This window comes from Belonocnema kinseyi, chromosome 9, assembly GCF_010883055.1.
Source record: "Belonocnema kinseyi isolate 2016_QV_RU_SX_M_011 chromosome 9, B_treatae_v1, whole genome shotgun sequence".
Lineage (NCBI taxonomy): Eukaryota > Metazoa > Arthropoda > Insecta > Hymenoptera > Cynipidae > Belonocnema > Belonocnema kinseyi.
In genome coordinates, this window is record NC_046665.1 from 13,048,507 (window position 1) to 13,064,037 (window position 15,531).

The window sequence follows — 15,531 nt, forward strand, 5'->3', positions numbered from 1 at the left end:
CTCTTTCATCACGACAACGCCCGAGTTCACACATGCTTCGTTTCAATGGCTAAAATTGAAGAACTAAAATTCGAATTGACCGAACACCCACCGTATTCACCAAATTTAGCCCCCAGTGACTTTTTCTTATTTGCAAACTTCAAAAAATGGCTCGGTGGACAGAGATTTCCAGACAACGAAGACGTCATTGCCTCTGTAAGTGCTTATTTTGAGGAACTTCCGAAAACGCATTTTTCTGAAGGATTAAAAAAACTTGAAAAGCGATTGACCAAGTGTATAGAGCTCCAAGGAGATTATGTTGAAAAATAAAAAAAAATTTACCCAAAAAAAATTGTTTTTATACTTCATTCTAAGGACTTATTGAACTACCCTCGTACCTTTTCGGTATATGACTTCGTTGTCATATTTAAGAAGTTCCAGTTCCATCTGGTTAATCGGCCAGTGGGATTTTTCAGGTTATGGAGCCACTTTAACGCTAAGTGGTCCGTGATTACTTTAAAACTATACCTTTCTAGATATGACCTAAATTTTCGGATGGCCTAAACTACCGCTAGGCATTTTTTTCGGATGCCGAGTATCGAAATTCTGCCCCGTTTAGGCTTCTGCTCGCGTAAGCAATGACGTACTTTGCGCCGTTGATTGTTTGCGAAATTACGGCTCCCAGCCCTGTGTTACTCGCATCAGTTTCGAGTTGAAAGAGTTGTGTGAAATCTGGGCATGTTAATATAGGTACTGATTTTAAAAGGTCTTTAATTTTTTGGAACGCCTCATCTTGTTTTAATCCCCAATCCCATTGTTTATCTTTTTTAAGTAATCTATTTATTGGTTCCATTATTTCGGTGAAATGTGGCATAAATTTTCTATACCAAATTGCCATCGCTATTATGCGCTGTAATTGTCTAATATTTTTAGGTTTAGGGAATTATAATATTGGTTGAATTTTTTCATCATCTATTTGCATTCCTTTATCGTTAACTTTGAAGCCTAAATATTTAATTTCTGAGCAGCCGCATTCACATTTGTCCGGACTGATCGTTAAATTTGCGTCATTTATTTTATCTAGTACAATGTTCAAGTATTTTAAGTGGTCATAGAAATTTTGAGTCACTATTACAATGTCCTCTAAATAACAAAAAACGTTTGGTTTCAGGACTGGAGTGACAATTTTGTCCATTAATCTCTGAAAAGTGGCAGGAGCATTTGCTAAACCAAATGGCATCCTTTCAAATTCGTACACGCCCTTTCCAGGTACTGTGAATGCTCTTATAGGTTTTGAACTTTTTTCTTATGGAATTTCTAAATCAGCTAGTTTTAAATCAATTTTTGAAATGAATTTTGCTGATCTTAAAGTGTCCACTATTTCTGTCATGAGTGGGATTGGGTAGAGGTCTTTTTTGGAATATTATTAACTTTTCTGAAATCTAAACAGCATCCATAATCTTTCCGAGGTTTTTTTATCATAACAATAGGATTTGACCAATTGGAACAAGAGGGTTCTATTATGTCCTGTTTCAACAATTTGTCTATTGTTTCGTAAATTATTGCTTTTATTTTGAGGCTCACGTGGTAATATTGCTGTTTAATGGGATTGTGTCCTTGGACATCAATTTTGTGTTTCGTGAGATGAGTTGCCCTATGTTCTTTTCCCGAGTCGATTTTAATTTTATTTTCAAGAAGTTTTTCTAATTGTGATTGTTGGCTTTCGTTAAGCTCAACAATGCCTAAGCTATCCGTAATATTGTTTAACTTAATCGCCTTATTTTTAAAAGAAAGCCATTGATTTCTATTATCGCTTTCAAATATCTCATTGGCTTTTTGAGATGCAGTTTTTGATTCTTTCCGATTTGTAACTTTCTTATTTTCCAAATATTACAAACGCTATTTTTATATTCGTTATCGTATTTGATATTATAATAAATTTTCCCTGAATTATTTTTCGTAACTTTTTTCCTCTTTCCAGGTTTCCCTAAATTAATTGAGTCTTTTGTGCTTGAGCCGTCGCTTATGTCGTCGGTGGGGATGCTCTCGAGGGGTTAAAATTTGTTGCTCGTGTGGATGCTTATTAGGCTAGTAATATTTTTTATAGGATTTGTTACTGGATTTTGGTTATTCTTGGTTTTTTAGGATTGTTTGGAGTTGATAGGTACTAGGGGGATTTCACTATCTTTGACGTTTGGGATACTTTTGTTAAGTTTTCTTGTGCTTTTTAGGTTAATACTACCTCCAAATTTCGCTTTATTATTATTATTCTTAATTTTTTTATTCTCCGAAAATATTTTATCCCTAATATCAGTTCTTTTATTTTCCTTATATTCTTTTTCTACAGTGTTAGCTTTATTTTCGGTTTTAATTTCGGTTATGGGGGTGGGTAATGCGTTTGGGTAAGCTTTCATGTGGGAGCGGGTGGGGGGAACTCCCTGGTAAACACCAAGTTTCTGAGTCATAATCGAGTGTTATCCGTAGGGTTTTCATCATATCAGTACCTCAAATGCCTACGGAGTTTAATTTTTGCACTAACCTGAACGTAGCTAGTTTTCTCTGTTTATCGATTTGAATTAGGATAACCACTTGCCTGAATTTCTCCCAGTAATTCCTTGCCAGCGTACGAATGTGTAACACCTGTATTAACTAAAATTCGAAATAATTTATTTTAGAATTTTGTCAATTAATGAAAACGTATCTCCGTCGTTTCCTCTTTGTCCGAATTTAATGTTTCCGGCGTTTCGGTATTAAGTTGTATTGTTTTTTGTTCTAATACCCGCCCTTCCAGTTTCCCTGATTGTAATTGTAGTATGGGCATTCTCTTTTAAGATGACCAACTAGACCGCAATGATAACAATTCGAATTACTTGTATTATCCTTCGCATTTGTTTTATTTTCTTGTTTCCTATTCGGGTTTGGACTGGTTTATCTTGTGAGCTCTTGTTAGAATTATTAACTTGTTTTTGGTTTTTATTTCCGTCTATAATTTTATTGGTATTGGTTTGGGAAAGGCAGGAATGAAAATCCGAATAATGGAAATGGAACTCAATTTTTATATGGTTTTTTACTCTGATTATTTTGATTTTCGTTTTGGTTATCCTTTTCACTATTTTTGTTTTCCCTTAAATATTTAATATTATCCAAATTATTTTTATCTCCGTTACTATAGTTACGCCTTTGGTCATTTTTATCCTCGATTTTTGGTTCTGTTATTTTTAAAACTTGCCCCCTAACTTTCTACTTGGTTAGCTCAGTTTCCCATTCTTTTCCTAAATCTACTAGTTGTTCGAAAGTATCAAAATCGTTCCTTTTTATGTACATTTTACATTCTATTCTTAGGTTTCCTTAAGCTCTACGCAATTCCTGTTCCCGGCTTTTTCTAGGGTAAAATTTTGTAAATAGTTTTCTAATTTCTGTAAGATAAGAGTGAATGTCTTGAGTCCTTTTTGGTTGCAGAATTTAATCTTTTGCCTAATTTCTTCAGAAAATCTTTCATCGATATAGGCATTTTTAAAATCTTTGAAAAAATCTGAGATTGTTCTCCAAGAGTTTTTGTTTATCGAACACCAAGCTTTAGCATCATCGATTAATAATGCGTTTAAGTTCTCTAAAATATCGCGGTCAGTTATCTTATATCCCCTTTTGTATTCGCGAACGTCTGTTTGATCTGTCATTTTTTGTAATGGGTCTTCGCGTTCTGTTTTGGTTTGAGCAGATTCTATCCTCTGTAGGTTCGCTATCATCCGTATTTTGTAATTTCAAATTATTGTTTCTTGTTCTGCTACAGTTTTCAATATTATTGTAGGATATTTGACTGGGTACGAGATTGTTCGGTTCTATTATTTCTAATGTTTGGTTCTATTATTTTCTCTCTAAGTTCACAAGAACTATTTGCTGGAGGGTCTAGTCTAATTCCTAAATTATTTGCCCTTTTCCCCTTTCTTCAAAAAATCTTTCATTTTGACGGTTCATGAATTCGTTAAATTCTACGATTTCTAAGAGTTCATCCGTTTCTGAAATAAACCGTGTATTATTGTCAAGGAATGAATCACATTGAAATGTCTCGTTGTTTATTTCTGTTACTATTTTACTTGTGGGGTATGGTCCGTCTAGGTTTGGTAGATTTTCGTGATCCCAAAAGGCTATATAGTCGATGGGGTCAAGGGTTCTGTTTCGATTCTGTGTTAGGTCTGTGGTTGTTGGTGGAGTTTTTCTGTCCTTGTCTAGTATGTATTTGATTGGGGTTTCTATGTTTTTACTGGGGAGGCCTCTATCGCAACCTATCGATCTGTTAATCGTTTTTGGGATTGTTCCCGAATTTCAGGGTGTGATTGAAACCATGTTTCTAATCGTTGGTTTATTCAAGCCATTATTTAGATCCTTTTTTTGAATCAGATATGGAGCGACGCCTTCTAAATCCCAACTATCCCGATCGCTTTGTGTATTGGTGTCGTTAGGCATTATTATTTTGACACGACACTAGCACAGTCGACTCTCAAGAAGCAGTACACGTAAGGGCGAATCAGCCAAGACTAACTAGTCTGGCGACGGTATGCGCGTTGTTCCACGCTTCGAGGGCCCTTGGGGGCTTTCGCCTTGATTCGGCTGCGGGTCGGCAACCCTTTCGTGGAGGGTCGCACCGAGCACCCACTTGTGGTGACAATTATGTTACAAGCTTAAAACGATGCGAAATTTAAATTTTGCAAATGTCTTTTTTTAATTATCTAACATTATCTATTTTTTATCAGTAATTACTTTTTGCAAATATTAATTACGTCTCAATTTTTAATCTAAATTATTTTTATCGACAAATTAACTGAAATTTATTAATTTGCTATGTAACTGTCATTCCCAGAAAAGATTGTTTATATCTACAAGTTTCGACTGTAACTGAATTCTTTTTTAAATGTATATTAAAGTTATTATACCTTATTATGCTTCTTCTTAAAAAAGAGTAAAGTTTAAAAAAATTACCGAGTTGCAAGCAATAAATTACGATGTCGAATGGATTCCATCAGTATTTATGATATCGTTTTCAGCGTGGCGTCGTAGTTTTAGATATAAGGCGTGCGATTTTAAGCAAGTGGTGTGTGCGTTCGATTCTCGGCGATAGCAGATATTTTAATAAAGTTCGTTTCTCTTTAGTTATTAGTAATACGTCTTCCCTAACCAAAGTCAACAATAAGTTTAGCGTAAAATAATGTATGGAGTATAGAATGGAGAATTAATGACAATGAAAATACGAGAAAACGGAGGAGTATGTGTCAGATGGTAAAGAAGATACTATTAGGTCTATGACATCTTCAGTTGAGTCTAATCAATTTTTTAAATAATTTAATAATACTTATTTGTATCAAGAAAATAACAAACAATAGCATATGCTTTTTAATTCATTATATGGTATTTACAGTTGATCTAGTGTGAAAGCACAGTTTGATGCTTCAAACGATTATTTTATTGATTCGAAAGTATTTTTTTCTCAATGTAAAAAAGTAGTATCTTTATCGGCACCTCTACTTTTATTACGTTTTGGTATTTAATTTTTGTTTTAATTAATAAATGTTTTTTTCATTTAGCTCATCTTATTTTTTATTGAATTTATACAATATACATAGGGCGCTACGAAAGTTTTGCAATACGGACGAAACTTTTATAGTTTTTTTTATGTACTTTCCACCGCAGTGAATACACTTTTCCATACGTCAAAACCAGTCGTCGAACCAACCGTGCAACTTTTCTTCTGTAAGATCTGCACATGCTTGGTCCCAAGCCGTCAAAAGGTCACTTTCGTTAGTAAATCGACGCCCTTTTAGATGTTTTTTTTTTACTTCCGGAAACAAAAAAAGTCACAAGAGCAAAATCTGGACTGTAAGGAGGGTGATCTAGAATAGTCAGTCCAGATTTAACTAAAAAAGCTACTGTGACCTTCGCACTGTGAGCCGGTGCATTGTCGTGGTGAAATAGCCAGATGCTGAGTCGAGATTTTGGCCTGATTTTTTTGAAAAGCTCTATGTGCAATATATCTATATCCGTCTACATCTATCTATTTATTTATCTATTTATCTCTATATATCTATATGGAATTAAAATTTAAAATAATGAAACGTCCCAGGCAGAAAGGTTATAAATATTAGAAAATATTCTCTATAACTTTTTCCCTAGCATATTCTTTACAAATTTACAGTTTCCTACTGCGGAAAGGTTGATTACAAAATTTTACTCGTGCATTAAACGAGGCATTTCGTTCAATGCAATTTTTAAAATAAACTTCCCCATTTTGATAAATTAGTGAATACACTTTCTTTCATATAGTAGATTCATTCATAATTTCTTTTAATTATTTGAAATTATTAAAAAACTACTATAAAAAGATAAGTACACAATTAAGTCAATTAACTGTTCATCGGTAAAATGGCTGTACATGTTTAAAAACGTGTAGCGCAAAAAGGAAAAGGTCTTACGACTTTAATTTTGAAAAGGAGATGAGTTTCACGTGAAGAGCTTGAGTAAAAATAATGAGAACCCTGAGGAAAAATTCTCATCATACCGTTTTTATGTGAATACATGAAAATGTAGGCCTTTTAACTCAAAATGACCCTGTTTGACACTTATAGAAAAAAAACTACTTACTGACCTTATTACGTGCATTGAGATGTGTGTTATTTCTTATCTACTGGCCCAGTAAAGATTACCGGATATCCAGTACTGGGAATCTGCTGGTAATGCTCGACAGCACTGGCGTGCGGTACTGGCATAGTACTGCGCATTAGTACTGGTTCTTTACTGGCCAACCGCTGTCGTACGAAAAAGCTATAGTCAATCTTTAAAAATAATTTAATTGTGTTCATGACTAATCATTTATCATCATATGACTCCATCTGGTCGAAATATTATTTATAATAAAAAACTTTGAGAAATTCAAAGTTTTTGTTTAATTTCAAATACCTACCATTGCTATGCTTGAAAGATATAACAAAAAATATATACGAAAAATAAATATGAATTGATTTCGAGTATTTTCTCTATAAATCTTAATGGCGCTGCTCAGAACGAATACTGAACATTACATTTTTAAACATTCTATTACAAATGAAATTTCTACAGTATCGGGTTTCGAATCTATATCTAAAACTGAACACATCGCCTAGCAGACGGGAGTATTTACTATTACTATATAGCTATACCTATATAATGTAAGGTCAGTGCAAAACCCATCCTCATAAGTCGCATTTCAAAAACAGTAAAAAAGAATTTTTAAATCTTCTTTTTCATGAATTTTTAAATTATTATACAACATCATACAGATGTAAAATCAATTAACTTTCAATGGGATTATAAATAAAATAATTTTTAAATAGATCATTTCAATCAGGTAAAATTTTTAGAGATTCGTGTTCCTTGGGTGAAAACCATATAGTTTCGGTCGGGCGCCCGTTCCAACCATTTTTTTAAAACCCTTTTCTGTAGCTACTTTTTTAAGAATTTTGTTTGAACTAATTTTTTTTTTTCATCCATTTCTTTTTCAAACTATTTTTTTCGCGCCTACTTTGACTAACTTTTGTCATGCAAAATTTTGTTTTTTCATGTTTGAGACCATTTTAAGAGTTGATAATGACATACAATGTCATTTTTAATTACTTTTAATGTATTTTAGACTATTTTATACCGATTAGAAGTTACATAAACTATACTTTCTTCTGAAAATTTACCATAAAGATGAAAAATATAATTTTTTTCTTTGAACAAATACAGAGAAAAAAATTGTTTTCGAAACATTTGTACTTATAGTTCTTTAAAGATTTAAAGCACACGAACCATATTTTTTAACATATTTTTTTTATAATTTTACATTCACAATCACCGAGTTGTGAGACTTTAAGGCCCGCTGAAAAGTAAGCGTTAGGAACCCTGTTGAATTTACAACCATATAAAAGAGTTTATTAGAAATATTTTTTCTGCTACATAGGATACAAATTTATTATCTCATTTCTATGACATCTTGTTCCCCCATCATATGCAAATGGTCCTGTAATTTTGACAATCATTAACAAAAATGTTTAGAGTTTACCAGCGCCAAATAATTATTGTCCAAACGGACAAGGATTCAAGATTACTAAAACCACACTTTTCACATTAATTTGATTCTTTCAATTTCTGAATATATATATATGTGTGTGTGTGTGTGTGTTAGAGGACCGAAGGAAACGAATAAACCCTCTATAAGGTATCCGTAAAGACCCCATTGGGTCCCCATTCGGTTCCTTTAAAAAAACTCGAAAAAACAGCAAAATCAACTCTTAAATTGTTGAAATTCGGATTCTAAGTTAAAGTTCCCTATAGAAGGTCACGGAATAATCGCAATAATTTTTTTTGCAACGGTAAAAAGTAAAACAAATATAAGAAGTATAACGCCTGTTGACTGCTACACTTCAAACGCATCGCCTGTAAACAAAAGAATAGAACATGACTAAGAAATATTGCATCCCTATGACGTCATATTAAAATAATCAGTACAAATTTTCCGCTCGTCAGTCCTCTTTTTTTAATTGGACAGCCCCTCTCGCAGGCATTGCAGTATAGCCCGCACAGGGACTGTGGTGGGTGGCGAAAGAACAGCGTACAAGGAAGTTTGAAGTATATATGATTATTTCGCAGAACACTAATCTAAAGTTAAGTATTGTATAATACGAGTGGTCTACGCACAACGAAAACAAACTATATAATGCAGAATTGTATATGTTTTTGTGCGTGGACTTTTTTATTCGTGTACGATCTTGCGAGTCATAGATAACTTACTTCGAAGAAGCTGGATGTGGAGCCACCCTTAAGAGCACCATATTTAACTTTAGTTTGTTTGGCCAGATCATCTGCGCTGTTAATTGAGACATCCATTTTTACAGCAGTCAAGAAAGCTGCTAAGTTTGCAGTATATGAAGATACCATGATTAAGACGAAAAACCACCACATTCCAGCAACCATGCGGATGGAAGGAGCCCTAAAGAAATAAATTATTTTAAAACTTACAAAAAATCTATACACTATTAGAAATATCTTTAAAATGTAACCACTTTTACACTAAATCAGTGGTTGAAATATAATTCATCGACAGAAATGAAAAAAAATACATTCAGTTTTTATTGAAAATTTAACACCGCGCGTTATCACGGTTGGTGAATGACCGTTGGCTATAAACCAAAGTTCTTAACTCGGCCACGTGAAATAGATATACTCTCTATTGTAATGATTATGCTAGAATACGATTTTTGACTTTCCGAATTTTCGTGACATTCGTGATCCTTAAATAACAAGTTTAAACTATTGAAACCACTTTTCTCACTTATTCGATTTCCGTGGAAAATATCCCAATAGGCACGCAATTTCTAGAGTTATCCAATAAGCGGTTTGTGATACACAACTTAAAGATGCTCCTAATACCGTCTGAACACATGAACAGATCTAAAAGATGTCCTAAAAATTTCAATTCACATAATAAAGAGATACATTTTAAGAACGTCTTTAGGATATCTTTGTACCTACTGGAATACATATGGATATCAATGCCATTGCTTACTTGAGTGCAAAAATGAATGTCCGAATGTGTAATTGCCCTCTGAGAATATTCTACTAGTTAATTATTATTGAACCTTACTTAGGTAGAATATCGGATCCCTGCTGCATAAGAGATCCCATGGTAAGCCACATCGAATTCATCAAGTTAAAATTGTTTTCTAACTCCTCTGGTTCTGAATTGCATGGATGCGGATTATCCCACTCTCCGGGAGCCATTCTGAAAAAATGAAACGTAACATACGTAGAAATCAGATGAGGCCATGTGTCCAAAATCAGAAACATTTTTTGTTTACTTCGGTATACCGGGCTGCATACAGTTTGGTAAGACCCAGCGCGTCCACCCTGTATAGTTCCTATTTATAGATGGTAAATAGTAAAGTGCGATGTTACGCGTCTGAGTAAATATTTATTTATAAATAAAGTTAGATGTAAACTATGACATAAGTTATAACAGATAAAAAGACCTCGACACATAAAGAATTATTCACTAAAGATTTTTAATTTAAGTTTGACAGAGGATAGAGAACGAACTTTCTGCTTCATATTGAAAGCTAACTTATATTGATTAAAGTGAAAGCTAAGCTTCAAGTAAAGGATGTTAGAACATTAAATAACGGAGACGTAAAAGAACAGTGTCCTATTACAAGTCAGAAATATAAGGTTTCATAAATTAAAAATTAACAGAATTTTTAAAGTCGAGGTAACAACTTGCTGGTAATAAAATTAATGTATATGGATTACAAAACGCTATAATTATAAAAATAATGATGCATTGATGATAACAGTAAGAGTGTAAATACGCTGGAACTTAAAATTAATGAATCTAGTACTATATTGTATAAAGGTCTATCATTAGTTAGAGTAGTTATTACATTTAAGCAATGATCACCCTCTCCCTTAATAAAGAACATTTGTTCTACAAGTCTTTTCAACTCATTATAGACTCATGGTAAAACCAATGCATTGAACATAATAAACAATCGCGGAAAATTTTCCAGGGATGATCCCGAAGGAATAACCTTAAAGTGGAGGCGTAACCACCGCGCTGAATGCTGAAAGGAACCCGGGCGAGGTGTCTTTAAACGGTGACTCTGAGATACAGGGCGACTTCTCAGTTTAAGCAGCCTTATCCTTGAATGCGGGGCTCTACAAGGATGGACGAACCCTTTTCCGAGCAGTTCGTAGGAACAACATTGCCACCATGAAACTACTAAAAACTTTTAAATGCCGTTCAAAATGATCGAACGCGCTGAGCACCCGACAATGTGTCGTCAAACATTGCCAATCACCCTAGAGTTCGAGGTGCTGAAAATAATTTAGATCGAAATACGACGACGAATGGTAGAAACGCCTATGAATCGTATGCACGCTCTGTGATCCTAGAAAAACCTAGAGCTTTAACACGTTTCGTATCAGTCATTGGAAAATCAACGTGCCTACCTCTTGCAAACTTTCGGGACAAGGAGGAACATTAACATACAGGTTCCTCCTAAGCTCATTTCGAAGCTAATTTTTCACCGCATCACAGGAGGTTATGTGTATAAATCATGAACATTTTCTTATCGAATTAGAAGGACTTGAGGTTGGAACAAAAAGTTGTACAAATTTGAAAATGTTTTGTCTGTAGGAAAGTCTAAAAATTAAATAAATATACACTTTAAGGAATTTTAAAACAATTTCATGATTATATGTTTGATATATTCTACCAAAATATTTGTGTTACCAAAAAGAACATTAATGTAAGAAATGTTGATTATTTCGAAAGTTATCATTATAGTTTTTACTTATTTAATAATCTTTTTGTTTGACCTAAGATCGATACAAATGAGTAGTAATATAAGATACAAATATGAACAAAAAGTAATCATGTGCAGCTAGATTAAGCAGCAGTATAGATACAAGTAACTTACAAAAAATGTACAAGATAGAGATTATTTAAAAATATCAAGGCAGTCACATCTGCAGAATGAATGTTCTTATTTGTAGAATCTCACAGACGTACTATGCAGTTTTGCACAGATCGTGTGTACAATTAGAGATCAAAAGACTTAGCCAATACTGGCTATTGACTATCGTGTTTGCTGGGTAATCTAAGATTGATATTCTTGAGTCAGATTAGGCAGAACAAATAACTAGCAAATTATAAAGGTCCTCTGTTACAGATAGCTTACATATGGGATAGTCTAGCTGGGTCATGAGTGAATTTATATTCTCTAAAACGTATAAAACCCCTTATAGAACCCAGAAGTCTAAGTTGATGAATAACAAAAGTTTTATAACAAAATTGCAATCTGTATTGCAAATATGATTGAAAGTCCTGATAGAGCTTACGATGTGGGGAGACTTGGAGACTACTTGAATAGAGAGATCTTTCATAGTCGGAACGCCAGAGATAATCAGAAAAGTCATTTCGAAAAACATCCTTATTTTTAACGGCCGACGCTGAATCCAAGTCTAGCGGCATTTCCTGAGAGTTACTTAGAGTACATATATTTTTAAGCTGAAGAACGCAGTTATTGTTCAGGTTGCAATCAGGTTTTAAGAACATTGGCTTTAATTTCAGAAAATATCTTTTATAATAACTATCATCAGACATACCGAGCAATGTCAACAACCATCCTAGCGCTGCCTTAAATATATCAGAATCTAACTGTAATCGACCTATCTCTAAGCGGAGAGGAAAATCCAGCGTGCTGTCGGTAAGTCTAGTATTTTCTTAAAGAAAGAGGACTGTAATTCCTCGAATGAATCAAAGTACCTTAAACCCCAGACTTCTCTTGCGTAAAAAAGAACATTAAATTTAAAATTAGATTTAGATGCAAATAAAATTCTTGAAACAGCAACCATAGCAATATTCGCATGGCCGACCTTTGTGGTATACCATAACTTTTGATTTTTCTTTATTGACTGTTGAGAAATTGCTCGTACAGTATTGAGCGATATAGTTAATTTTTGCTTGTAAGTCCACCTGACAGGAAGCGAATATGACTACGTCATCAGCACAAACAAGTAGAATAACGTCATATAAGTGATCTATTAAAAGTCCATGCATCCCGTAAAATAATAGGTAATTTTCTAGACCATATATAAAAAGCGCAAAAAGAAGAGAGCTAAGGATCTGGCCTTGCAGCATCCCACAAGTTACCTTTAGTGCGAATAGACATGTTAGCGTTATCATACGAATTTTTTATAATTCGTATAAGTTTAGTGGACATGCCAATCCCTAGAAGTTTGCTCTAAAGGTGACAGTAGTTTACAGAGATAAAAGCCTTTTGGAAATCTACATGAAAAGCAAAGTTCGTCGCTTTGGGATAGACGAATAAATTTGAATGAAAGAGTTTAGGTTATAAATATGAAGTATACAACTTTCTTCTAGGCTTGAAACTGGCCTGATTTTCTGGGAGAATGTTTACCTCGTGAACCTACGTAGTTAACCTTGTCAACAGGATGTGAGAGAAGATCTTAGTAATATTATTTATAAGGGCAATTCCCGCGTAGTTATGAGGGTCAGATTTATCACTCTGTTTATGCAATATAAATGCATAAATTTAGGATCAGCATGATCATACTCTTTCCTTGACCCAGATCTCGTTGAAGAGGCGCCCTAGGTACTTTTGCGGAAGGTTTTTGCAAAATTCAATGAAACCCCATCCTCGCCCGGCTTTTTATGACATTTAAATTTCCATAAAGAGGCATTAATTTTATCAATAGAGATATCACATTCCAATAAAGGGTGTTTGTTTATAATTGACTGTATGCTCACATTCTTAGTCGAAGCAGACTGCAATCTAAATCTATTCACAGCTGACCCAAAATTCTTAGAATTCTTACGAGCCGCTAGTGAATTCAGCAGTACATATTCGTGACACGACGTTACGACGACGAGGGCTCTTTCGGTTGATCTTCCCCCAGGTCCAAATCTGCTTTCCTTACTTCCTTAGAAACTGGAGGTCTCTCGCATTCTTTCATGTATTTTAATTCAATTCACTCCAATTTCTTCGTCCACTCAAGTTTTTCAGCTTCCAGATTCAAACATAGAATTTAAAGCTCCTAATAATGTGCGTCGATCGCGTCATCAGAATGAGGCTCAGCAACATTAAGCACCTGGTGCTATATCTTCTTTAATATATTCAGTGAATCTCGCAGTGCCTACTAAACGGTCATCTGCGCATGACTTATTTACGGTTCTGAGTCCATGGATCTTTTGATAGAAACTACCCGTAGGGTTAAATATATGTTTAGGTTATAGTTAAAGAATCATGGTACAGAGCAACAATACGAAGAACCTGTGCAACAATATTTTTACCTTGAAAATCTAGGCATGTGAGAAAAATGCAATGAAATTTGCAATTTGTATCCAACATGCAATGAACGAACGTTTAATACAATATAAAAATTTTTTATTTGAAATTATGGAGTATTACAGGTGAGATTTTCTTTCTCTTTTTTAAAATCACACCCACTTAGTAATTGCGAGTCCAAGAAGGAAAGTATACAAACAAGGTTCCAATTGTGGCATGAGATTTCCAATATGTGCTCTTTTTGCCAGAAAAAAGGTTCAGGATAGGTTCCAAATATTTTTTTAACGTTTTCTTTGAAAAAACGGGCATATTTTGTACAAGGTTTATATTTTTCATAATAAAATAAAACATATTTAAAATTTTCTTTTTTTTTTAAGGCCTTCTCCAATTTTTACGTTTAAATAAATAAATAAATTGATCAAAAATAATCAAAACATCGGCTCTTTTTATGAAAAAAGTATTCTAAAAGTATGCGAGGTACGAGGAAAGTTCAAAGTAAAAATTGTTCTTCTAGGAGAGAATCACAGAAAGTCTTTTTTCCATCTTTCTATGTTTTAAACGATTTTTGAGTACCTTCAAAAACGCGTATTTTTACTCGCCCGACATTTTAAAAAATCGGTTCAAAATATCGAAAAATGGAAAAATTATCAGAAAATATCAATAATCAATAAGAATTATCGAAACCAAATTATAAAATTTTTGCAAGTATTTTCTACTGAAACAATTCCCATTGGTGACAAATTTGTAAAAAATAATAATTAAAACTTTTTTATTTTAAATCAAAATGAATTTAGAAAAAAAGTTGAAATTATTGATAAATATCCGTTTTTATTTTATTTAAAATGAAAAAATTTGGTCCATAACATTCTAATCGAATCTAATTTAAAATTAATGTTTATAAACGTAAAATTTTTTGTATTATTTTTATTATTTTGTACTGTTAAGTTCCTCTAAAAAGCGCGCGCAGTTTATTAATTGTGCCTTTTTGTGCATTTTAGCAATTTGCTCTCGCTTTTCCAATATTTTAACGGTGTGGCCAGGTGTACTGATTTATCATTGCATGTCCTGATTTTTTATTACTGTCCTGATTTGCTGCATTTTTGTGCTATATCCTGAGTTTTCATGCTCACATACGAAAATTCGCGCTTTTAATTCAAAGAACCTAAAATTTTCTCCTAATTCCTAAGGGCACATTTTCATTGTGACTATTCACTCGAAATAAGTTGAAAGTGGTACTTTTTTGTTGAAAATTAATTTTTTTGGTTTAGTATTCATCATTTTAATTCAGAAACACTTTTTTTCTTAAAAATTAAAATAAGCGTTTAAAATGCAATTTTAATCGAAAATCGTTTGTAGTCGAAACTTTATCTTTTTTAGTTATCCATTCATGAAGCTTGTTAATAACTAATTTAATTCGATCAAAAATTTAACAATTTTTACATAAATAGACACAAAGGTCAATAACTGTTTTATATCTATTCATGTATCTATTTATGACAACTATTTTTATATCCACAATTATTTTAACTATTTTTTGTAGACTACTGGCTAAGTTAAGAACCCCGAAAAATCAATACTGATCTGAGCGGCCTTCCACTTAAATTTTCGAGAGAAAATCTATGACAAGCTTCGTAGTTATTTATGTGTATTTTGTGGATAACATGATTTAAATAAATAA

At 33.3% G+C, this 15,531-nt stretch overlaps 1 protein-coding gene across 1 annotated transcript in view; it reads right to left on the reverse strand.

Annotated features, from left to right (window-relative positions):
* LOC117180237 (glutamate receptor ionotropic, kainate 1-like) overlaps positions 1-15,531 on the reverse strand; it is a 709,739-nt gene that overhangs the window by 68,897 nt on the left and 625,311 nt on the right. Inside the window, exons 11-12 of the mRNA XM_033372626.1 lie at positions 9,632-9,769; positions 8,779-8,977 (exon numbers count right to left, since the gene is read on the reverse strand). Coding sequence (XP_033228517.1) covers positions 8,779-8,977; positions 9,632-9,769 — 337 coding nt within the window. The remainder of the gene's footprint in view (positions 1-8,778; positions 8,978-9,631; positions 9,770-15,531) is intronic.